We start from the raw sequence: 24,672 nt of genomic DNA on the forward strand, positions 1-24,672 counted from the left end.
GTTGTTCTCCGACCAATTCCCCAAAACATTTTCAAGGTCGTTCACAAAACAAAACTTAACATCCAAAAGCACTTTTTCACTACAAAGAATGAAGGAGAAGAAACACAAGAGAAGTGAAATTGTTGGTATAAGGTTGTTAGAATCGAGTTCTTACCTTGACTCGTTTTGCCTAGGTAAAATCAAAACGTAAAATCGAGGCGTAAAATCATAGAGTTTATCTCATGTTAAAATAATATTAAATTTATATACACGACATACAAACAAAGACGCGCGCGCACGCACAAATTCACTCATGTTAAAATAATATTAAATTTATATACACAACACACACACACAAAATACACGCAAGCGCGCTCGAACAAAGACACACATATGTTTGTGTGTGTGTGTGTGTCTATATATATATATATATATATATATATATATATATATATATATATATATATATATATATATATATATATATATATATATATATATATATATATATATATATATATATATATATATATATATATATATATATATATATATATATAGCCACTCAGTTTACGACAGTTTCCAAGTGTAGCCCAAATGTCACCAACAAGCTCATTCTGTCTAATGTGAAGAAAACTCAACACTTTCAATCTTTTAATAGTAATAGGAATTTTTCCTCCAAAATGGTTAACAAAGAAATCAACCATTTTCAAATGAAACCAATTACCAATCTCCTTAGGTATATTCCCCAAAAATTGATTATTATAAAGAACCAAAATTTCCATATTTTCAAGCATCCCAATCTCTTTAGGCAAAGCACCATGCAACTTGTTATTAAACACTGGAAGTATTTTCAAGTTTGTTAAGTTACCTATGATAGGTGAAACCAAACCAATTAAACTATTGTTGTGAAGAAAACTAGTTGTTACGATAACCAAACCATAAATCTCAAGAGAAATTGTTCCATTAATAAATTTTTTGGATAAATCAAGTTGCTTCAGAGACTTGCATTGACTCAATTCAGATGGAATCTCACCACAAAGTCCATTCAATGAAATTCATAAAACGCTATAAATTTGTTGCATTGGAACATAATGTTTTGGGAATTTTTCCACCTAAAGGGCTTCCAAAAAGATCTAAGAAGTTCAACTGATGCATGTTACCAAAATCTTTTGGAATTCCTCCGGCGAATTTCTTCAAAGACAAGTAAAAAATTTGAAGGTTACCCATTTGAGATAATGATTGTGGAATGTGAGCCTCAAGGTAATTTTGCGTTAAATCAAGGACAACAAGGTTAACAAGATTACCCAAAGAAGATGGAATTTCAGAGTGAGGTTATTGTCACTTATTCACAAAAATCGAAGACTGGGTAAGGAATCCAACTAATTTGGAATGTGACCAGTGAGTTGGTTTGAATAAAGAAGAATATATTATAATTTAGTGAGATTTGAGAGAGAATTTGGAATGGTACCCACAAGATGATTAGATGAAAGATCAAGATGGAGTTGGTTTTGTAAAAGAACGAGTAAAGATGAAATTGACCTAGTGAGTTTCGAGTCAGAAAGGTTGAGGCAAGCGCAACATGCAACAAGTCACATGAAACACCTTTCCAAGTATAGTAATCGGTGTTGTTCTCCGACCAATTCCCCAAAACATTTTCAAGGTCGTTCACAAAACAAAACTTAACATCCAAAAGCACTTTTTCACTACAAAGAATGAAGGAGAAGAAACACAAGAGAAGTGAAATTGTTGGTATAAGGTTGTTAGAATCGAGTTCTTACCTTGACTCGTTTTGCCTAGGTAAAATCAAAACGTAAAATCGAGGCGTAAAATCATAGAGTTTATCTCATGTTAAAATAATATTAAATTTATATACACGACATACAAACAAAAACGCGCGCGCACGCACATATTCACTCATGTTAAAATAATATTAAATTTATATACACAACACACACACACACAAAATACACGCAAGCGCGCTCGAACAAAGACACACATATGTTTATGTGTGTGTGTGTGTGTCTATATATATATATATATATATATATATATATATATATATATATATATATATATATATATATATATATATATATATATATATATATATATATATATATATATATATATATATATATATATATATATATATATATATATATATATATATATATATATATATATATATATATATATATATATAGACACTCAGTTTACGACAGTTTCCAAGTGTAGCCCAAATGTCACCAACAAGCTCATTCTGTCTAATGTGAAGAAAACTCAACACTTTCAATCTTTTAATAGTAATAGGAATTTTTCCTCCAAAATGGTTAACAAAGAAATCAACCATTTTCAAATGAAACCAATTACCAATCTCCTTAGGTATATTCCCCAAAAATTGATTATTATAAAGAACCAAAATTTCCATATTTTCAAGCATCCCAATCTCTTTAGGCAAAGCACCATGCAACTTGTTATTAAACACTGGAAGTATTTTCAAGTTTGTTAAGTTACCTATGATAGGTGAAACCAAACCAATTAAACTATTGTTGTGAAGAAAACTAGTTGTTACGATAACCAAACCATAAATCTCAAGAGAAATTGTTCCATTAATAAATTTTTTGGATAAATCAAGTTGCTTCAGAGACTTGCATTGACTCAATTCAGATGGAATCTCACCACAAAGTCCATTCAATGAAATTCATAAAACGCTATAAATTTGTTGCATTGGAACATAATGTTTTGGGAATTTTTCCACCTAAAGGGCTTCCAAAAAGATCTAAGAAGTTCAACTGATGCATGTTACCAAATTCTTTTGGAATTCCTCCGGCGAATTTCTTCAAAGACAAGTAAAAAATTTGAAGGTTACCCATTTGAGATAATGATTGTGGAATGTGAACCTCAAGGTAATTTTGCGTTAAATCAAGGACAACAAGGTTAACAAGATTACACCAAAGAAGATGGAATTTCATAGTGATGTTATTGTCACTGATTCACAAAAATCGAAGACTGGGTAAGGAATCCAACTCATTTGGAATGTGACCAGTGAGTTGGTTTGAATAAAGAAGAATATATTATAATTTAGTGAGATTTGAGAGAGAATTTGGAATGGTACCCACAAGATGATTAGCTGAAAGATCAAGATGGAGTTGGTTTTGTAAAAGAGCGAGTAAAGATGAAATTGACCTAGTGAGTTTCGAGTCAGAAAGGTTGAGGCAACCGCAACATGCAACAAGTCACATGAAACACCTTTCCAAGTATAGTAATCGGTGTTGTTCTCCGACCAATTCCCCAAAACATTTTCAAGGTCGTTCACAAAACAAAACTTAACATCCAAAAGCACTTTTTCACTACAAAGAATGAAGGAGAAGAAACACAAGAGAAGTGAAATTGATGGTATAAGGTTGTTAGAATCGAGTTCTTACCTTGACTCGTTTTGCCTAGGTAAAATCAAAACGTAAAATCGAAGCGTAAAATCATAGAGTTTATCTCATGTTAAAATAATATTAAATTTATATACACGACACACAAACAAAGACGCGCGCGCACGCACATATTCACTCATGTTAAAATAATATTAAATTTATATACACAACACACACACACACAAAATACACGCAAGCGCGCTCGAACAAAGACACACATATGTTTATGTGTGTGTGTGTGTGTGTGTCTATATATATATATATATATATATATATATATATATATATATATATATAGACACTCAGTTTACGACAGTTTCCAAGTGTAGCCCAAATGTCACCAACAAGCTCATTCTGTCTAATGTGAAGAAAACTCAACACTTTCAATCTTTTAATAGTAATAGGAATTTTTCCTCCAAAATGGTTAACAAAGAAATCAACCATTTTCAAATGAAACCAATTACCAATCTCCTTAGGTATATTCCCCAAAAATTGATTATTATAAAGAACCAAAATTTCCATATTTTCAAGCATCCCAATCTCTTTAGGCAAAGCACCATGCAACTTGTTATTAAACACTGGAAGTATTTTCAAGTTTGTTAAGTTACCTATGATAGGTGAAACCAAACCAATTAAACTATTGTTGTGAAGAAAACTAGTTGTTAGGTTAACCAAACCATAAATCTCAAGAGGAATTGTTCCATTGATAAATTTTTTGGATAAATCAAGTTGCTTCAGAGACTTGCATTGACTCAATTCAGATGGAATCTCACCACAAAGTCCATTCAATGAAATTCATAAAACACTATAAATTTGTTGCATTGGAACATAATGTTTTCGGAATTTTTCCACCTAAAGGGCTTCCAAAAAGATCTAAGAAGTTCAACTGATGCATGTTACCAAAATCTTTTGGAATTCCTCCGGCGAATTTCTTCAAAGACAAGTAAAAAATTTGAAGGTTACCCATTTGAGATAATGATTGTGGAATGTGAACCTCAAGGTAATTTTGCGTTAAATCAAGGACAACAAGGTTAACAAGATTACCCAAAGAAGATGGAATTTCAGAGTGAGGTTATTGTCACTTATTCACAAAAATCGAAGACTGGGTAAGGAATCCAACTCATTTGGAATGTGACCAGTGAGTTGGTTTGAATAAAGAAGAATATATTATAATTTAGTGAGATTTGAGAGAGAATTTGGAATGGTACCCACAAGATGATTAGCTGAAAGATCAAGATGGAGTTGGTTTTGTAAAAGAGCGAGTAAAGATGAAATTGACCTAGTGAGTTTCGAGTCAGAAAGGTTGAGGCAAGCGCAACATGCAACAAGTCACATGAAACACCTTTCCAAGTATAGTAATCGGTGTTGTTCTCCGACCAATTCCCCAAAACATTTTCAAGGTCGTTCACAAAACAAAACTTAACATCCAAAAGCACTTTTTCACTACAAAGAATGAAGGAGAAGAAACACAAGAGAAGTGAAATTGTTGGTATAAGGTTGTTAGAATCGAGTTCTTACCTTGACTCGTTTTGCCTAGGTAAAATCAAAACGTAAAATCGAGGCGTAAAATCATAGAGTTTATCTCATGTTAAAATAATATTAAATTTATATACACGACATACAAACAAAGACGCGCGCGCACGCACATATTCACTCATGTTAAAATAATATTAAATTTATATACACAACACACACACACAAAAAATACACGCAAGCGCGCTCGAACAAAGACACACATATGTTTGTGTGTGTGTGTGTCTATATATATATATATATATATATATATATATATATATATATATATATATATATATATATATATATATATATATATATATATATATATATATATATATATATAGCCACTCAGTTTACGACAGTTTCCAAGTGTAGCCCAAATGTCACCAACAAGCTCATTCTGTCTAATGTGAAGAAAACTCAACACTTTCAATCTTTTAATAGTAATAGGAATTTTTCCTCCAAAATGGTTAACAAAGAAATCAACCATTTTCAAATGAAACCAATTACCAATCTCCTTAGGTATATTCCCCAAAAATTGATTATTATAAAGAACCAAAATTTCCATATTTTCAAGCATCCCAATCTCTTTAGGCAAAGCACCATGCAACTTGTTATTAAACACTGGAAGTATTTTCAAGTTTGTTAAGTTACCTATGATAGGTGAAACCAAACCAATTAAACTATTGTTGTGAAGAAAACTAGTTGTTACGATAACCAAACCATAAATCTCAAGAGAAATTGTTCCATTAATAAATTTTTTGGATAAATCAAGTTGCTTCAGAGACTTGCATTGACTCAATTCAGATGGAATCTCACCACAAAGTCCATTCAATGAAATTCATAAAACGCTATAAATTTGTTGCATTGGAACATAATGTTTTGGGAATTTTTCCACCTAAAGGGCTTCCAAAAAGATCTAAGAAGTTCAACTGATGCATGTTACCAAAATCTTTTGGAATTCCTCCGGCGAATTTCTTCAAAGACAAGTAAAAAATTTGAAGGTTACCCATTTGAGATAATGATTGTGGAATGTGAGCCTCAAGGTAATTTTGCGTTAAATCAAGGACAACAAGGTTAACAAGATTACCCAAAGAAGATGGAATTTCAGAGTGAGGTTATTGTCACTTATTCACAAAAATCGAAGACTGGGTAAGGAATCCAACTCATTTGGAATGTGACCAGTGAGTTGGTTTGAATAAAGAAGAATATATTATAATTTAGTGAGATTTGAGAGAGAATTTGGAATGGTACCCACAAGATGATTAGATGAAAGATCAAGATGGAGTTGGTTTTGTAAAAGAACGAGTAAAGATGAAATTGACCTAGTGAGTTTCGAGTCAGAAAGGTTGAGGCAAGCGCAACATGCAACAAGTCACATGAAACACCTTTCCAAGTATAGTAATCGGTGTTGTTCTCCGACCAATTCCCCAAAACATTTTCAAGGTCGTTCACAAAACAAAACTTAACATCCAAAAGCACTTTTTCACTACAAAGAATGAAGGAGAAGAAACACAAGAGAAGTGAAATTGTTGGTATAAGGTTGTTAGAATCGAGTTCTTACCTTGACTCGTTTTGCCTAGGTAAAATCAAAACGTAAAATCGAGGCGTAAAATCATAGAGTTTATCTCATGTTAAAATAATATTAAATTTATATACACGACATACAAACAAAAACGCGCGCGCACGCACATATTCACTCATGTTAAAATAATATTAAATTTATATACACAACACACACACACACAAAATACACGCAAGCGCGCTCGAACAAAGACACACATATGTTTATGTGTGTGTGTGTGTGTCTATATATATATAAATATATCTATATATATATATATATATATATATATATATATATATATATATATATATATATATATATATATATATATATATATATATATATATATATATATAGACACTCAGTTTACGACAGTTTCCAAGTGTAGCCCGAATGTCACCAACAAGCTCATTCTGTCTAATGTGAAGAAAACTCAACACTTTCAATCTTTTAATAGTAATAGGAATTTTTCCTCCAAAATGGTTAACAAAGAAATCAACCATTTTCAAATGAAACCAATTACCAATCTCCTTAGGTATATTCCCCAAAAATTGATTATTATAAAGAACCAAAATTTCCATATTTTCAAGCATCCCAATCTCTTTAGGCAAAGCACCATGCAACTTGTTATTAAACACTGGAAGTATTTTCAAGTTTGTTAAGTTACCTATGATAGGTGAAACCAAACCAATTAAACTATTGTTGTGAAGAAAACTAGTTGTTACGATAACCAAACCATAAATCTCAAGAGAAATTGTTCCATTAATAAATTTTTTGGATAAATCAAGTTGCTTCAGAGACTTGCATTGACTCAATTCAGAAGGAATCTCACCACAAAGTCCATTCAATGAAATTCATAAAACGCTATAAATTTGTTGCATTGGAACATAATGTTTTGGAAATTTTTCCACCTAAAGGGCTTCCAAAAAGATCTAAGAAGTTCAACTGATGCATGTTACCAAATTCTTTTGGAATTCCTCCGGCGAATTTCTTCAAAGACAAGTAAAAAATTTGAAGGTTACCCATTTGAGATAATGATTGTGGAATGTGAACCTCAAGGTAATTTTGCGTTAAATCAAGGACAACAAGGTTAACAAGATTCACCAAAGAAGATGGAATTTCATAGTGATGTTATTTTCACTGATTCACAAAAATCGAAGACTGGGTAAGGAATCCAACTCATTTGGAATGTGACCAGTGAGTTGGTTTGAATAAAGAAGAATATATTATAATTTAGTGAGATTTGAGAGAGAATTTGGAATGGTACCCACAAGATGATTAGCTGAAAGATCAAGATGGAGTTGGTTTTGTAAAAGAGCGAGTAAAGATGAAATTGACCTAGTGAGTTTCGAGTCAGAAAGGTTGAGGCAACCGCAACATGCAACAAGTCACATGAAACACCTTTCCAAGTATAGTAATCGGTGTTGTTCTCCGACCAATTCCCCAAAACATTTTCAAGGTCGTTCACAAAACAAAACTTAACATCCAAAAGCACTTTTTCACTACAAAGAATGAAGGAGAAGAAACACAAGAGAAGTGAAATTGATGGTATAAGGTTGTTAGAATCGAGTTCTTACCTTGACTCGTTTTGCCTAGGTAAAATCAAAACGTAAAATCGAAGCGTAAAATCATAGAGTTTATCTCATGTTAAAATAATATTAAATTTATATACACGACACACAAACAAAGACGCGCGCGCACGCACATATTCACTCATGTTAAAATAATATTAAATTTATATACACAACACACACACACACAAAATACACGCAAGCGCGCTCGAACAAAGACACACATATGTTTATGTGTGTGTGTGTGTGTGTCTATATATATATATATATATATATATATATATATATATATATATATATATATATATATATATATATATATATACACTCAGTTTACGACAGTTTCCAAGTGTAGCCCAAATGTCACCAACAAGCTCATTCTGTCTAATGTGAAGAAAACTCAACACTTTCAATCTTTTAATAGTAATAGGAATTTTTCCTCCAAAATGGTTAACAAAGAAATCAACCATTTTCAAATGAAACCAATTACCAATCTCCTTAGGTATATTCCCCAAAAATTGATTATTATAAAGAACCAAAATTTCCATATTTTCAAGCATCCCAATCTCTCTAGGCAAAGCACCATGCAACTTGTTATTAAACACTAGAAGTATTTTCAAGTTTGTTAAGTTACCTATGATAGGTGAAACCAAACCAAATAAACTATTGTTGTGAAGAAAACTATTTGTTAGGTTAACCAAACCATAAATCTCAAGAGGAATTGTTCCATTGATATATTTTTTGGATAAATCAAGTTGCTTCAGAGACTTGCATTGACTCAATTCAGATGGAATCTCACCACAAAGTCCATTCAATGAAATTCATAAAACGCTACAAATTTGTTGCATTGGAATATAATGTTTTGGGAATTTTTCCACCTAAAGGGCTTCCAAAAAGATCTAAGAAGTTCAACTGATGCATGTTACCAAATTCTTTTGGAATTCCTCCGGCGAATTTCTTCAAAGACAAGTAAAAAATTTGAAGGTTACCCATTTGAGATAATGATTGTGGAATGTGAACCTCAAGGTAATTTTGCGTTAAATCAAGGACAACAAGGTTAACAAGATTACCCAAAGAAGATGGAATTTCATAGTGATTTTATTGTCACTGATTCACAAAAATCGAAGACTGGGTAACAATCCAACTCATTTGGAATGTGACCAGTGAGTTGGTTTGAATAAAGAAGAATATTCTATAATTTAGTGAGATTTGAGAGAGAATTTGGAATGGTACCCACAAGATGATTAGCTGAAAGATCAAGATGGAGTTGGTTTTGTAAAAGAGCGAGTAAAGTTGAAATTGACCTAATGAGTTTCGAGTCGGAAAGGTTGAGGCAACCGCAACAAGAAACAAGTCACATGAAACACCTCTCCAAGTATAGTAATCAGTGTTGTTCTCCGACCAATTCCCCAAAACATTTTCAAGGTCGTTCACAAAACAAAACTTAACATCCAAAAGCACTTTTTCACTACAAAGAATGAAGGAGAAGAAACAGAAGAGAAGTGAAATTGTTGGTATAAGGTTGTTAGAATCGAGTTCTTACCTTGACTCGTTTTGCCTAGGTAAAATCAAAACGTAAAATCGAAGCGTAAAATCATAGAGTTTATCTCATGTTAAAATAATATTAAATTTATATACACGACAAACAAACAAAGACGCGCGCGCACGCACATATACACTCATGTTAAAATAATATTAAATTTATATACACAACACACACACACACAAAATACACGCAAGCGCGCTCGATCAAAGACACACATGTGTTTATGTGTGTGTGTCTATATATATATATATATATATATATATATATATATATATATATATATATATATATATCTATATATATAGACAATCAGTTTACAACAGTTTCCAAGTGTAGCCCAAATGTCACCAACAAGCTCATTCTGTCTAATGTGAAGAAAACCCAACACTTTCAATCTTTTAATAGTAATAGGAATTCTTCCTCCAAAATGGTTAACAAAGAAATCAACCATTTTCAAATGAAACCAATTACCAATCTCCTTAGGTATATTCCCCAAAAATTGATTATTATAAAGAACCAAAATTTCCATATTTTCAAGCATCCCAATCTCTTTAGGCAAAGCACCATGCAACTTGCTATTAAACACTGGAAGTATTTTCAAGTTTGTTAAGTTACCTATGATAGGTGAAACCAAACCAATTAAACTATTGTTGTGAAGAAAACTATTTGTTAGGTTAACCAAACCATAAATCTCAAGAGGAATTGTTCCATTGATAAATTTTTTGGATAAATCAAGTTGCTTCAGAGACTTGCATTGACTCAATTCAGATGGAATCTCACCACAAAGTCCATTCAATGAAATTCATAAAACGCTACAAATTTGTTGCATTGGAATATACTGTTTTGGGAATTTTTCCACTTAAAGGGCTTCCAAAAAGATCTAAGAAGTTCAACTGATGCATGTTACCAAATTCTTTTGGAATTCCTCCGGCGAATTTCTTCAAAGACAAGTAAAAAATTTGAAGGTTACCCATTTGAGATAATGATTGTGGAATGTGAACCTCAAGGTAATTTTGCGTTAAATCAAGGACAACAAGGTTAACAAGATTACCCAAAGAAGAATGAATTTCATAGTGATTTTATTGTCACTGATTCACAAAAATCGAAGACTGGGTAACAATCCAACTCATTTGGAATGTGTCCAGTGAGTTGGTTTGAATAAAGAAGAATATATTATAATTTAGTGAGATTTGAGAGAGAATTCGGAATGGTACCCACAAGATGATTAGCTGAAAGATCAAGATGGAGTTGGTTTTGTAAAAGAGCGAGTAAAGATGAAATTGACCTAGTGAGTTTCGAGTCAGAAAGGTTGAGGCAACCGCAACATGCAACAAGTCACATGAAACACCTCTCCAAGTATAGTAATCAGTCTTGTTCTCCGACCAATTCCCCAAAACATTTTCAAGGTCGTTCACAAAACAAAACTTAACATCCAAAAGCACTTTTTCACTACAAAGAATGAAGGAGAAGAAACACAAGAGAAGTGAAATTGTTGGTATAAGGTTGTTAGAATCGAGTTCTTACCTTGACTCGTTTTTCCTAGGTAAAATCAAAACGTAAAATCGATGCGTAAAATCATAGAGTTTATCTCATGTTAAAATAATATTAAATTTATATACACGACAAACAAACAAAGACGCGCGCGCACGCACATATACACTCATGTTAAAATAATATTAAATTTATATACACAACACACACACACACACACAAAATACACGCAAGCGCGCTCGATCAAAGACACACATGTGTTTATGTGTGTGTGTGTGTGTGTGTCTCTCTCTCTCTCTCTCTCTCTATATATATATATATATATATATATATATATATATATATATATATATATATATATATATATATATATATATATATATATATATATATATATATATATATAGACACTCAGTTTACGACAGTTTCCAAGTGTAGCCCAAATGTCACCAACAAGCTCATTCTGTCTAATGTGAAGAAAACTCAACACTTTCAATCTTTTATTAGTAATAGGAATTCTTCCTCCAAAATGGTTAACAAAGAAATCAACCATTTTCAAATGAAACCAATTACCAATCTCCTTAGGTATATTCCCCAAAAATTGATTATTATAAAGAACCAAAATTTCCATATTTTCAAGCATCCCAATCTCTTTAGGCAAAGCACCATGCAACTTGCTATTAAACACTGGAAGTATTTTCAAGTTTGTTAAGTTACTTATGATAGGTGAAACCAAACCAATTAAACTATTGTTGTGAAGAAAACTAGTTGTTAGGTTAACCAAACCATAAATCTCAAGAGGAATTGTTCCATTGATAAATTTTTTGGATAAATCAAGTTGCTTCAGAGACTTGCATTGACTCAATTCAGATGGAATCTCACCACAAAGTCCATTCAATGAAATTCATAAAACGCTATAAATTTGTTGCATTCGAACATAATGTTTTGGGAATTTTTCCACCTAAAGGGCTTCCAAAAAGATCTAAGAAGTTCAACAGATGCATGTTACCAAATTCTTTTGGAATTCCTCCGGAGAATTTCTTCAAAGACAAGTAATAAATTTGAAGGTTACCCATTTGAGATAATGATTGTGGAATGTGAACCTCAAGGTAATTTTGCGTTAAATTAAGGACAACAAGGTTAACAAGATTACCCAAAGAAGATGGAATTTCATAGTGATGTTATTGTCACTGATTCACAAAAATCGAAGACTGGGTAACAATCCAACTCATTTGGAATGTGACCAGTGAGTTGGTTTTAATAAAGAAGAATATATTTTAATTTAGTGAGATTTGAGAGAGAATTTGGAATGGTACCCACAAGATGATTAGCTGAAAGATCAAGATGGAGTTGGTTTTGTAAAAGAGCGAGTAAAGATGAAATTGACCTAGTGAGTTTCGAGTCAGAAAGGTTGAGTCAACCGCAACATGCAACAAGTCACATGAAACACCTCTCCAAGTATAGTAATCAGTGTTGTTCTCAGACCAATTCCCCAAAACATTTTCAAGGTCGTTCACAAAACAAAACTTAACATCCAAAAGCACTTTTTCACTACAAAGAATGAAGGAGAAGAAACACAAGAGAAGTGAAATTGTTGGTATAAGGTTGTTAGAATCGAGTTCTTACCTTGACTCGTTTTGCCTAGGTAAAATCAAAACGTAAAATCATAGAGTTTATCTCATGTTAAAATAATATTAAATTTATATACACGACACACAAACAAAGACGCGCGCGCACGCACATATACACTCATGTTAAAATAATATTAAATTTATATACACAACACACACACAAAATACACGCAAGCGCGCTCGAACAAAGACACACATGTGTGTATGTGTGTGTGTGTGTCTATATATATATATATATATATATATATATATATATATATATATATATATATATATATATATATATATATATATATATATATATATATATATATATATATATATATATATATATATATATATATATATATATATATATAATATATAATATATATGATCAAATGACACCAAGGTGTCAAAGTTTAATTTGACATCAAATCTCAACCGTTAATAATATTCGATCAAATAATCGTATAAATATTCTATTTTGTAGGAGAAAAATATGCTATGTGTGTGTGTCTATATATATATATATATATATATATATATATATATATATATATATATATATAAATTTTATTTCATTAAGTCTCACCGATATATTAAAAAAGTAGAATGAGGAAATATATTATTATTAGTATTCTTATTTAACTAATTAATATTATTATCAAATATATTAAAGTGATCATTCTTCATTACAAGTACTATCATTATTCTTTATATACTTTTAATCCATAATATAAGAAAGTTCTATCTTTTTGAACTTTCTATGTGGTGCTGCCAAGTGGCTTAGTCTTAAAGCAGAATTTGTTTCTTCTTGATGCGCCATGTGTAATTTTGATGATTAATGAATGTATGTTGTTCCATATTCCACCATTGATGTCTCATATAATTGGCATTAAGTTCGGTTTGTCCTTGCAGCTTCTATGCTTAATGAGGACTTTATATGCTTCTTTCCATTCAGCTTCAGCATCGGTTATGGTTATGTAATGAAGAGTGGAATGAAGAGTTTGTAACTCCTACATGAGTTGGTTATTTATGGTATTGGTTGGCTACACTTTTCTGCAGTATCATACCAGTGTTCAATATGGCAAGACCATTAGCAAAAATATGTGACATCAATGACAGCAAAGAACTTTGGAAAGTTTCTGTTTGTGTGCACCACAAATGGACAGTTGTTTCGAACAAGAGGGAGCATTTTGAGATGATTTTTGTTGATGTATCGGTAATGAAGTGAATTGTTCGGTTGTTTTTACATATATTATTTCTGGTTTGTTGTATGTTTGATTTTAATGTTTTTTCCAGGGTAGTGACATACATGTTGTTGTTCCTGCACCGCATGTATCTCTTTTTTCTGAAAAAATGGTCTTGGATCATAGTTACACTGTTTCCAATTTTAAGGTTCAGGCTAATGTTGCGGCTTTCAGACCTTCGTCTCATAAGTTTATGTTGAAGTTTACTGCTGGCACTACGGTTACGGATGATAACAACGCTGAAATACCTCCAAAGCCGTTGGTGTTTACTAAATTTACTGATATAATAAACGGCAACTTTAACAAGGATGTGCTAATAGGTAGAATATTTTATCTCTATTCTGTTTGACTGGATTTATTTTTTATGTGTTGTTTCATTTTAAGGTTTTTTTGGCTGTATGTGTTTTAGATGTCATTGGTATGGTGGAAAGTATTGGGTATTCACAGACCACATCAAGTGCCCGGAAACAGCAGATTAACATGATGTTGCGTGACGGGGGGTTTGTTTTCATATTTATTGTATAATTTATCGAACATATCTTATGTGACTATGTAGATGACATGGTTTGTATTATTTCTTCAGTGAGAATACTATCAATTGCACGCTTTGGGAATCCTATGCTGAACAATTCATGAAGTTCAAGCAGGAGCGCGAAGATGATTCTGGTCCTATTTTTGTCATGATTCAATATGCTAAAGTCAAGGAACAGGGTTAGTAATTGATCAAGTTTGGTGTTAGATATCCTTGTATTTTGATACAGATGGTTATGTAACATTCTATTTGAATAGGTAAGTTTCCACTGTCCGTGACAAACATGTTTAATGTTACCGTCCTTGGTCTGAATACTGATTTACTGCCGATGAAAGAGTTTATAGAAAGGTATACTCCCTGGATTTGCTCTTGTGTGGTTTTAATTTTTATGCAATGTGATTGTTACATTACTGTCTTCCTTTGACAGTTTTCCGAAGGATTCCATGATTACGTTGTCTGGCCAGGAGGGTTCCAATTCACAGCTTTCAGCACAGAACTCTGAAAATCAACAGATGACTCCTGTACAGAAATTGCTTCCAAAGGCTGTTGTAATGCCTATAGGGGATATTATAAAACTCAGAACTGTATGTTTGGAAGTTGTTGGCCATTTATTCTGATTTAGTATATATTTCCATTTTTCCGTTGCATTTGACTGTGTATCGTATTATCTTTTGGTTCCATAATTGCAGATTACATTTTGTGCGACTGTGGGAGAAACTAAAATGCTGGTTGCCTCTCCGCATGGCTGGTATTATCGTGGTTGTCATGCTTGCTCATGTATTGCGCGTGGTGACAGAGCTCCGTTTGAGTGTGAGGCTGGACATTTCACTGAGGCAGAGATTTTTAGATTAACATCCTTGTCACATGTTTTATGTTATTTCATTTATATGTGTGATTGTCAAGGTACTGAACATGACCATTTTGAGTGCTCTATGTATACTGCGAATGTAGGTATAAGATTGAGATTGAGGTTACTCATGCCGGTAATAGCTGTAACTTTTTATTTTAGGATCGAGAGTGTGAGTTAATTTTGGGATTGTCTGCTTCTCAGCTGCGTCATACAATGATTAAGGTATTTCCGTTTACATACCGTTGGAAAAACATAGACAATTATGCCAGAGTTAACTGATCTTTGTCTTGCAATCTCCTACAGGCTGGCATTCATGATCCCTTGGAATTCCCACTGGCATTGGATCAGATGTTGGATTGCAAGATGGCTTTCAAAGTTAAGTGGCAACCACGTTGGAAGAATGCCTCTGTCGTTATGCTATTGAAGAATGACCCTTTCGTGAAAGAGCTTGCTGATCAGTTTGACACAAATGAGGTATTTGAATTTAATCTTTGCATGTGTTATGCAAATTAAAATTATTGTAAACTGACTTTGCGCATATTATGATTTTGTACTATGTTTTGAATGATTTGTAGATGAAACAGCCTGCTGTTGAAGCAATGACCACTGTTCGATCCGAACCTAATTTTGTCGTCGTAAGGACGTTTACTGTACTCAAATGTACTCCACTTTTAATGTACTGTTGAATATTAATTGTGTGATGTTTGTTCACTTATGTAACAGGATCTTGATGTGAGTTCAACGCACAACACAGATCCACTTACTCCTACTGGAAAAAGACACTTTCCAGGCGCATCAAGCGAGTCAACAACCTCGGATGCCACGTGTGATGGAGAACTTTCATCAAACAAGTTAAAGAAAATTATAAAAATAGAGAAGATAGATTAGTAGTTCCTGCATAATTTTAAGTATGTTTGGGTGTGATTTTGTTTTATGGTGTGGACATGTTTTATTTCCTTTCCACTTTATTTGTTTTTTGTTTTATTTGCCACATAAACAAATCAGACTTGTAAGTCTGTTTTTGTTATCTTAATATAAGACTTTTCTGTTTTTCCTTAATCATCTATTCAACTGCTATGATATTCTTTGTTTTTTACTCAATTCCAATATCCAAACTAGCAATCTTGGTTACGACTACACGGGTAAAAGACACATAAACCTTATTCAAGAGTTACTCACGTGAAAATGAACTTGCCTTTTTACTGAGAAGTCCACACAACTAGCATGCACCGACAAAATGCTTCGTTGAATGTTATAAATAATCAAAATTAATATAGCTGCGCATATGACATTGTATGTATTCTCTTCAAATTGTTGACATTTATCTGAGCGCCTGTTGCAATTGGATTGAATGGGATCACCTACTGAGTTAAATAAAGGTACACATGAGAGTTAGAAATATGTTAATGTCCATTCATGTTCTCATTAATAAGGACTGTTATAATAGGTAATATAAAGATTGTGCATAACGTTTTGAAATTATAATGACAAGACCTTCCATTTGCATTGTATAAAGTATATAGCAGATAATGCTTCACTTATTGCCTCATCCCAATCAACTTTCCAACATACCCCATTAATATTATATCTGTTTGTTTCATAACAGCTGTTATCACTTGAGTAATGTGAATCCATACAGTTTTATATTGTAGATTTCATACAGTTTAATATTGTAATTGGAATTGATATTGTTACTTCCAGGAGGTAACAATATATATGTGTAATAATATTTCAGTTCAACGATGATGTTGCAGACATGTTACGACAGACAAAGCTTATAATATGGGATGAGCCACCAATGGCGCATAAGTATGCAATAGAATCGCTTGACAGAACTTTGAAAGATGTTATGAGTGCAAACAAAAATTCAACTGATGTATTTGGTGAAAAGGTTGTTGTTTTCGGTAGCGATTTCAGACAGATTTTACCTGTCGTACCCAGAGGCAGATATTGTACACTGTGCCATAAATGCATCTTACATATGGCATTCAGTTGAGGTATTAACATTGACAAGAAACATGGCCATTCAAACTGAATAGGAGACAGTTCCCTATTATAGTTTCCTATTCTATGACAATCAACAAATTACAGGGACAGTCATTGGATAATGTTGGTTTGTACTTACCAAAAGATGTATTCACACATGGCCAGATTTATGACGCATTGTCAAGAGTAACAACAAAAAAGGGAATCAAAATACTGATACATGATGAAGAAAAGAAATTCAGGGGGAAAACTACAAATGTTGTGTATAAAGAGGTTTTTAACAATGTCTAAGTTTTAAAAATTAATCACAGTAAATCTGTAACAGCAGTAATATATATTACTAACAGCATATTAGTAATGCAAGTAACAACAGTAATATATATTACTAACAGCATATTAGTAATGCAAGTAACATAAGTAATATATTTATAGCATAACATCTAAATACCAAAATCATATATATTAATATAAAGGTGGAGCTAAGTCCACCAGGGAATTACAAAATGTTTAATAGATAGATACTTATAACAAACTTTTACATCATTTTTCAATTTTTCAACATTGTTACAAGTATCTCCTTGCTGACGGGATCCTTAATGCTGAAACCCATAGAGTCTCCATCAAGCAGGCACCTTTCCTTGGCAAATTTGTACCAACCACGCCCTAAGAACATCTGACCCTTTTTGGTATGATGAACTTCACATTCATACCTGACTTCTCTTTCCCAGTCAACCAAATCTACAAACCTTGCTCCATTGAGCCAACGACTTGCCACAATATGCTCAGGAATTTCCTGCAATATTAATATAAAACAACATTACATTATCCCATTAACTGATAGGGAAAGACAATAAGCTTAAAACGAATAATAACTTACAAGAAGACATGACTGAGCCATCTTCCCATTAGCCACATCTTGCTTCTAGATACAATGTCGTAACTTAGCAGGCTGCTCTACATGGCAACTAACATCCTCACCATCCGGTTCATGGCATCTGAAACATAATAGAAACAAACAACATGGTGAATAAATAAATGTGTTATCAAACATTCTAAATTCAAACATACACAGAGTTATCACAAGTGACAGCTTTCTCCATAGCCATTTGGTTCACCGAGTTTTCTTCACCTGCATGCAACCATATATAACTTTTAAATTCAAAATGTAACAGAACAACCATTCAAATGATATGTTTACCTTTACCTCTCATTTTTTGATCAACACTTCCTTCCATCTTTTCAGAAGTTCGCGACTTACACTATTGGTTGCAGAGTAATGATGACTGCTTCAGTTTTTAGTGCTTTCAAACTTCCTATACATTACTTATATAACACTCTAAATGGACTCTTCACATACCTGCAACTTTTCCACAGTCCAATAGAATTCAATGCGATTGTTCAATTAGTCTTCTTTGCATTTACATCACTTCAAAACAGTTTTCATTTTATTTATATTCCTCACAAAAAACATTAACTGCCCATAACCCTATTGATCTTTCACATCCCAATATAATATAACACATTACAGCTATTTTATAACCATTTAATACTACCATACTACTCTTTAACATATACTCCTATTAAATTGGATTTTCAACTATTCATAAGTCCATTGTTGTATGTTCACCATTTAGATTTAATAGCCTACCATTTACATGACCCATACCCCTACTTATACCAACAATAATGAAATTAGGAACCCTATTATGATCAATTTTAATAGAAATCCTGTTCAATACTTATAATAAGCAATACTTAATTTAAAAACAGATTGGTAATCAATTTTGCATATAAAACCATGGCAAATTAAAACCAAATTTGATAATATTTAATTTAAAACCATACATAGTACCTTAATTGTTAATCTTTGTTCACATCCACCATTACAACAAAAAAACAAAACGATAATTCCCATACAAACCAAACTGCCAACAAACAGTCCTATACATCCACCACAAACATTGCCTAACCAACAACTCTATCAACGATCACCACTGCGTTCCACTGTAACCATAATATCTAACACTGGCGGGTAATAAATCACAAAGTGCACTTTATCTCCTTCTTTCAATTCAGCTGCCCTTACATAATCAAACCATTCTCCATACAAATATGTTTCATTTTTTTTGGCCTCTTCTTCACATTGCACTCATATGGGTACCCGTTGTCCACATCATTGAGGGTAATCTCTGCCATTCCAGCAAGTCCACATTTGTCTACTATTTCTGCAGGAATATGCTGCACTCATTGACAGACAATATCAGTTACATTACTTCTGTGTATAACACCATTGTGCCAACAACTATAGACTTTGAACACTGCTTACCATAACATTTGAGCAAAACTTCTTTACATCATGAACTTCACGAGTCCAGTATGCTTCTTCCAGCTCCTCCTGTATAGGACTCATTTCCCTGAAATTAACACCACATTTACAACAAAATTCCAACACAACAACATCAGTATACCTATAACTATAATATATTCCCTATCACTTATAAATAAACTTTACCTCTCACTATCAGAAGATATCATTATGTATTCATTCAAATCAGCAGTATCTGATAATCCCACAGAACTTCCTATCCCATCTCCATCATTCCTTCAACACAATAACATACAAACTATTCATTAAACTAAGTTGTAACACATTATTCGGGAAACACATTCAATTTTGTGGAGGTTAAATGGAATTCAATGCAAAAAATAAAATAAAACTATAAGATTACCGTTTATTTTCGACAACACTGGCAGCCTCTTCGACAAGATTCAATCTTTCATGTTGTTTCTTCCATTCCTCCATAACATCCTCATTCTCATACGACCCACTCAGTATCCTCTCAACTGTGAGCAGCTCCCATGGTGTTTGCAACTCCAACCGATCGGGTGAACTAAAATCAAAACAACATTGCGACCTCTAAATGGATGAATATCTTCTAATAAACTCTGCAAACAACATAAACAGTAACACATGCACATACCTTATTCGAAGAGAATACCTTCTTGGTTGTGACATTTTGTTCTTCAAACGTATCACCGGACCCTGCGTTTCTTACAGCAACAATGCCAAACACAGACTTAAGAAGACACAACCTTTGATTACCAACACGTTGAAGAGTTATGAAATCCAACGTTTCTTTAATTTTAAATGCCAACGTTATGTAACAATAACAATAATAGGATTCTTTTGTGGGCCTATTAACATATTAGGTCTAACAATTAAATTAGGTATTCTGCACCAAGGTTAACCATCTAAGGCCCAATAAACTTTAATGTCCTATTAACTTACATATATTAAGAAACTATAAGGCCCAACATATATTTTTAACCTATTTAAATTATTTTACCTTATTATATTAACTTACACATATATATTCATTTTCCCTATTTTATTTAAGTGCCCTAAAACCCAATGCGCAAGACCGACGGGTGCCCGTGGTATGCATAATCCAAATATATTCAAATAAATATTTATCAAAACATCAAAAATATTTACAAAAATTTAAGGTAGACAAATAAATATTAGTTGACCCAAATGACACGGCACCAACACGTACCCGTGCGCATGCACGGGTATCGCACTAGTTATTTATATGAATTATTAAATTAAAGAATTTAATTGTTATGCATTGTTAATGTAAAAAAAATTACATCATCAATGTATGATGATAATTCAATTGTATTACTTTAAAAAAAAAGTTAAAATAAATATCAAACATTTGAAATTTATCGATGGTTATGATAAATTGAGAGTGTAAATATTTTTTATACTGTTAGTGTATTTCAATTAAATTATTAATACAAATCAATTATTTTAAAACTAATATATTTTTTATAAAAATAATATATTTAAAATGTTAGTACAATATTAACAAGACAAATGATTTGTTTGGATGTTTTTAATTTTTCTTGTTTTTAAACTGAAGACATGACGGAGTACCAAAATACAAATGACGCCCACTCGAATAAAATGAAGAGCAACCACTTCCAAACTCTGTAGCCTCAGAACTATACCTGACTATCTGCACGATATCGTATAAAGCATCATTCCAACAGAAGGGTGAGATATCACAACAATATAAAATAAGATATAATAATAAGTATACATTGAATATATCATGCATAATTATTTATTTCACATCACACACCTTCACAACATCAACAACAATTATATCACACATATACAATCAAGCATAGAATTCATAATGTTAACAACAATGCAATGCAATGATGGCGCCACTGAAACACCAATCATGGTACCTGGACAGTGATTGTTCATGACACATAATAGGAGAAAGACATATGTTCCAAGATTTGGAACTTAAAGCTGGAGGAGTCGTTGGTTTCGAAGGCAAACAGAAAGGAAAGATCATTGACTTTGGAACCCTATGTAATGGTAAGCTCCCTTTTATTAATAATGCTATTTTAGTTGAGGGTCTGATACATAACTTATTGTCAATTAGCCAACTTAGTGACAATGGTTATGACGTCATTTTCAATCAAACATCCTATAAGGCTGTTAGTCAGAAGAATGGCCCAGTCCTGCTCAATGGTAAGAGGAAGAACAACATTTACAAAATAAGGTTATCTGATTTGGAAAATCAGAATGTAAAATGTCTTCTGTCTGTTAATGAAGAACAATGTGTCTGGCGTAAACGTCTAGGCAATGTTAGTATGAGAAAAATTTCTCAACTAAATAAGCTTGGATTAGTTAGAGGCTTGCCCAATCTGAAGTTTTCTTCAGATTCTCTTTGTGAAGCATGTCAGAAAGGTAGGTTTACAAAAACCTCTTTCAAAGCTAAGAAAGTTGTTTCTACCTTTAGACCAATATAACTTCTTCATATCGATTTGTTTGGACCAGTGAAAACTGCTTCTATCAATGGAAAGAAATATGGACTAGTCATTGTTGATGATTACAATAGATGGACATGGGTAAAATTCTTAAGGCAAAAGGACTAGTCACATTATGTATTTGCCACCCTATGTTCTCAAGTGCAAAACGAAAAGAGCTGCAAGATAGTCAGAGTCAGAAGTGATCATGATGGAGAATTTGAGAATAAAGACTTTGAGAGTCTGTTTGATAAGAATGGCATATCACATGATTTATCTTGTCCCAGAACTCCACAATAGAATGGTATTGTAGAGAGGAAGAATAGAACCTTGCAAGAGAAGCACCATGATCCAAGAGACTCACATGGCTAAGCAATTTTGTGCAGAAGCAATGAATACAGTGTGTGATGTTCAGAATATGACTTCCATAAGATCTATTTTGGGTAAGACTCCGTATGAATTATGGAAGAATCAATTCATGTCATATTCGATGGTAAGCTTGACTTTGAAAAGTCAAAGCTAGTTGAAAAGTTTACAGATTTGGAGATAACCTTTTCAGAACCTAAAGAGAAGGAGTTAAAAGTCAAAGAATCATAAGCTCCTGCAGTTGAAGCTGTTGATGTTCCCTCTGATCCCCCACAATAGAAGAGGAACATAATTGCAACTTCACACCCTAAAGAATTGATTCTGATAAACAAAATGCTCCTGTCAGAACCAGATCAGCCTTCAAACCGTCTGAAGAAACTCTTCTGGGATTAGTGTCTCTGATTGAGCCCACATATATTGAAGAAGCTCTTCTAGACAAGAACTGGATTTTGGAAATGGAAGAAGAAATGGACCGATTCTCAAAGAACGACGTATGGGATCTTATTCAGAAGCATAAAGGTTCCCGTGTTATTGGGACCAGATGGGTGTTTAGAAACACGCTCAATAAGAAAGGTGAAGTTGTCAGAAACAAGGCACGACTGGTTGCATAAGGTTATAGTCAACAAGAAGGAATAAAGTATCCAAAAACCTTTGCTTCAGACTCAAGGTTTGAAGCAATTCGTTTACTTATTTATTTTTCTGTTAATCATAATATCACCCTCTATCAGATGGATGTTAAGAGTGCATTTCTGAATATATATATATATATATATATATATATATATATATATATATATATATATATATATATATATATATATATATATATATATATATATATATATATATATATATATCTGAAGAAGTGTATGTCAAACAACCTTCTGGATTTGAAAGCTCTGAGAAATTAGATGCTATTTATAAATTTAAGAAATCTCTCTATGGTATAAAGAAAGCTCCCAGAGCTTGGTATGACAAATTGGGTGGTTTTCTTTTAGAAAACAAATTCACCAGAGGAGTGGTTGGCACTACAACCTTTTGTAAAACATTCAAAATTGATATTTTGATAGTTCAAATTTATGTTGATGATATTATTTTTGGTTTTGCTAATCCTTCTATTTGCGAGGAATTCTCTAAGATGATATAGGCTGAGTTTGAGATGAGTATGATGGGAGAATTAAAGTTCTTTCTGGGAATTCAAATTGATAAAAGACCAGAGGCTACTTACATTCATCAGAGTAAGTACACTAAAGAACTTCTGAATATATTCAATATGCTGGATTACAAGTTAGCTAAGACTTTGATGCATCCAACATGCGTTATGGAGAAAGAAGAGGTAAGTGGAAAGGTATGTCAGAAGCTTTATCGTGGTATGATAGGCTCTTTACTTAACAACCTCTAGACTTGATATTTTATTCAGTGTTCATTTGTGTGCGCGTTTCCAATCTGATTCTAGAGAATCTCATTTAACTGTTGTTAAGAGAATTCTTAAGTATCTGAGAGGAACCACTAACCTTGGATTGATGTATAAAAAACATCAGAGTATACTCTTTATGGTTCTTATGATGCAGATTACACTGGAGACAGACTAGAAAGGAAAAGCACTTCTGGAAACTTTCAGTTTCTAGGAAATAATCTAGTTTCATGGTCAAGCAAGTGGCAATCAACAATTTTTCTTTCAACAGCAAAAGCAGAATACATTTTTACTTCTCTGTGCAGCACTCAGATGCTATGGATAAAAAGTCAACTAGAAGATTATCAGATTATGAGAGTAACATCCCTATCTTTTGTGATAACACCGCTGTTATTTGCTTAAGTAAGAGTCCTATTTTACATTCCAGGGCTAAGCATATTGAAATAAAGCACCATTTCATTAGAGACAATGTTCAGAAAGGGGTTCTTTTTAAAATTCATAGATACAGACCATCAATGGGCTGATATCTTTATAAAACCCTTAGCTAAAGATAAATTCTTGTTTATTTTGAAGAATATGAAAATAGATTATTGTCCACAGTGAGATTTCATTAGAATCAGATATGCTTTAGTGTTCAGTTAGAGTCTGACGAAATGAGATTCTGATTTAAACAAAATGCATTTCATTTTCTTTTTATTCAGAGCCTCAGTCATCAAAAGATGTTTCGGTAA

The 24,672-nt window shown here is 32.6% G+C and overlaps 2 protein-coding genes and 1 long non-coding RNA gene across 3 annotated transcripts; 1 reads left to right on the top strand and 2 right to left on the bottom strand.

Annotated features, from left to right (window-relative positions):
* Nucleotides 1-544: 544 nt before the first annotated feature.
* LOC131619130 (LRR receptor-like serine/threonine-protein kinase GSO1) lies at nt 545-12,176 on the bottom strand. Its single transcript, XM_058890269.1, has 11 exons — nt 12,110-12,176; nt 11,510-11,787; nt 10,449-10,547; nt 9,917-10,384; nt 8,390-8,857; nt 6,852-7,319; nt 5,283-5,739; nt 3,719-4,015; nt 2,200-2,496; nt 707-850; nt 545-600 (listed from the first exon to the last, which is right to left on the bottom strand). The coding sequence occupies exons 1-11, from the start codon at nt 12,174-12,176 to the stop codon at nt 545-547; spliced, it is 3,099 nt and encodes a 1,032-aa protein (XP_058746252.1).
* Nucleotides 12,177-12,184: 8 nt separating this feature from the next.
* LOC131619131 (uncharacterized) lies at nt 12,185-15,504 on the top strand. Its single transcript, XM_058890270.1, has 10 exons — nt 12,185-12,209; nt 13,632-13,722; nt 13,779-13,935; nt 14,016-14,283; nt 14,373-14,463; nt 14,547-14,674; nt 14,753-14,843; nt 14,923-15,079; nt 15,185-15,354; nt 15,447-15,504. Exons 1-10 carry the CDS (start codon nt 12,185-12,187, stop codon nt 15,502-15,504), a joined length of 1,236 nt encoding a protein of 411 aa, XP_058746253.1.
* Nucleotides 15,505-19,459: 3,955 nt separating this feature from the next.
* Nucleotides 19,460-19,934, bottom strand: LOC131618606 (uncharacterized). Its single transcript, XR_009288907.1, has 3 exons — nt 19,844-19,934; nt 19,658-19,745; nt 19,460-19,569 (listed from the first exon to the last, which is right to left on the bottom strand). It is a non-coding gene; the product is annotated as an uncharacterized LOC131618606 (long non-coding RNA).
* Between the last annotated feature and the right edge of the window lie 4,738 nt (nt 19,935-24,672).

Source organism: Vicia villosa, linkage group LG7 (assembly GCF_029867415.1).
Source record: "Vicia villosa cultivar HV-30 ecotype Madison, WI linkage group LG7, Vvil1.0, whole genome shotgun sequence".
NCBI lineage: Eukaryota > Viridiplantae > Streptophyta > Magnoliopsida > Fabales > Fabaceae > Vicia > Vicia villosa.